The 1946-nt window shown below is 44.9% G+C and overlaps 1 protein-coding gene across 1 annotated transcript; it reads right to left on the minus strand.

Moving 5' to 3' along the window:
- Positions 1–621: 621 nt before the first annotated feature.
- On the minus strand, positions 622–855 carry SARC_15037 (hypothetical protein; the record flags this gene model as incomplete). The annotated part of the gene is made up of 1 exon (XM_014290832.1): positions 622–855. A coding segment is annotated over one exon (234 nt), but the record flags the coding sequence as incomplete, so codon positions are not given.
- Positions 856–1946: the final 1091 nt, after the last annotated feature.

The following is a 1946-nucleotide window of genomic DNA, read 5'->3' on the forward strand; positions in this document are numbered from 1 at the left end:
ACACACACACACACACACACACACACACACACACATATATATATATATATATATATATATATATATATATATATATAGATAGATCATATTATCTCCTTTGCACCGTGTGGGTGGGTCCCATCGCGTGCAACACAGCCAGCAACGTACACAAATACTAACACAATCTTTGAAGTCAGATACATATGTCTGCCAGCAAGCACAATGCTGAAGTGATGAGTGTGGCTATCGAGTTTCAAGCGTCTCTATACAACGTGCTTGAGCGACTGAAGCACGCAGACTCACCATGATTCTCATCATAGTACAAGTGGATCAGGACACACTATGCAACTACATAAGGTCAAACATACCAGAATGTATAGATGTGTACTCTACCTGCTTAAACGTATATCTGAGAGTGCGTACACACACACACGCATACACACACGCGCGCACACCTGCATAAACGTATATCGGAGACTAGGTATTGTACCTATACACAGTATCAAATATACCAGAATATTAAATACATACTATACCTGCAAAAGCATATATCTGAAAATACGTACAGACACACACACACACGCATAAGCGTATATCTGAGTAAGTTCTATACCTGCCTCCACATATATCCGAGCGTACGCACTATACTTGCATATACGTATATCTATCCGTGCGTAGAGTACGTACCGTTCCGAAGGGCAGGGTATCACTAACGTTCTTGGAGCGTTGGTAGACAATAGAGCGTGCTTGTCGACTGAAGGGCACTGACTCGCTGTCACTCTCAATGAAGTACTGGCGGATTTCCGGTCGGATGGTCTCGAATATATATCGCACGTTCCCCAGCACTGGGAAGTTGCGTCGGATGGTGTGTTTTCTCTGTGTGCACACGGGTGATACAAGGTACGGAATGAGAATATATCCTGGTGGGATAGGAGGATGTTTTCTTCGCCCGTTTTCGGAGTATACACACACACACGCGCGCGCACGCACACGCACACGCACACGCACACGCACACGCACACGCACACGCACACGCACGCATGAGAATCGAAGCGTTCTGCGCCAGCCAGATGCATGGTGCCTTGTGTATTAAATCAGCCAGCCGAGGATAGAACAATTCAACAGATGATACACAAGTAGGATATATATATGAATTAAAACTTGGTTTTTCAATGCACATAGAAGAAGCCCATTTTGTGATAAGAAATGTTGCAATGGACATTTTGGGATGAGTATCACTGTACGAATGTGCTGCTGAATGGCGCTGCACACATATAGGGTTAGTACAACCACACGAATGCACAAGTGCAGCGCTCAGCACGTGTACGATAGACATACCTGCGACATGTCACGGATTCCAATCCACCAGTAACCGAGTGTGGTACCCGCACAGCCCCATGCGAGCATTGATGCCGGCCCCAGCAGGGCAATCGCCGCTCCTGAAGTCGAGTTGGGATCATACTTAAAAACGACGCGAAACATGCATGTATGTATATGGACGGTGTGTGTATCAGGTAGGTATTGGTGGGTGATTGTATGTTCGTATATGCAACTGTATGTAGATGCTTAAAAGAGTGCAGCTCCTGAAGACGAGTGGGAGCCATATTTAGACGACACGAAACATGCACATATGTACAAGGGACTATGTGTGTATCAGGTAGATAATGGTGGATGATTGTGTGTTCATCCATGCAACTGTATGTAGATGCTTAAACGTGTGCCGCTCCGAAAGGCGCTTGGATTGTACGAGAATATCAACCTAAACACACTGGAATGTGTATTTGTATATACATGCTTAGAGAAGGTACGTCGATGTTTAGAAAATGCTGACTGTCAAAACAGAAAATTATCTGGAGCTATACGAGGAACGAATACTACCCAATAGATGTACAAGGAACCAGGAGCAGGTGGTTACATTTGAGTGGTATTTTCGGTACCACACGCATACCACACGCATACCACACGCA

This window comes from Sphaeroforma arctica, assembly GCF_001186125.1.
Source record: "Sphaeroforma arctica JP610 unplaced genomic scaffold supercont1.5508, whole genome shotgun sequence".
NCBI classification, from domain to species: domain Eukaryota; class Ichthyosporea; order Ichthyophonida; genus Sphaeroforma; species Sphaeroforma arctica.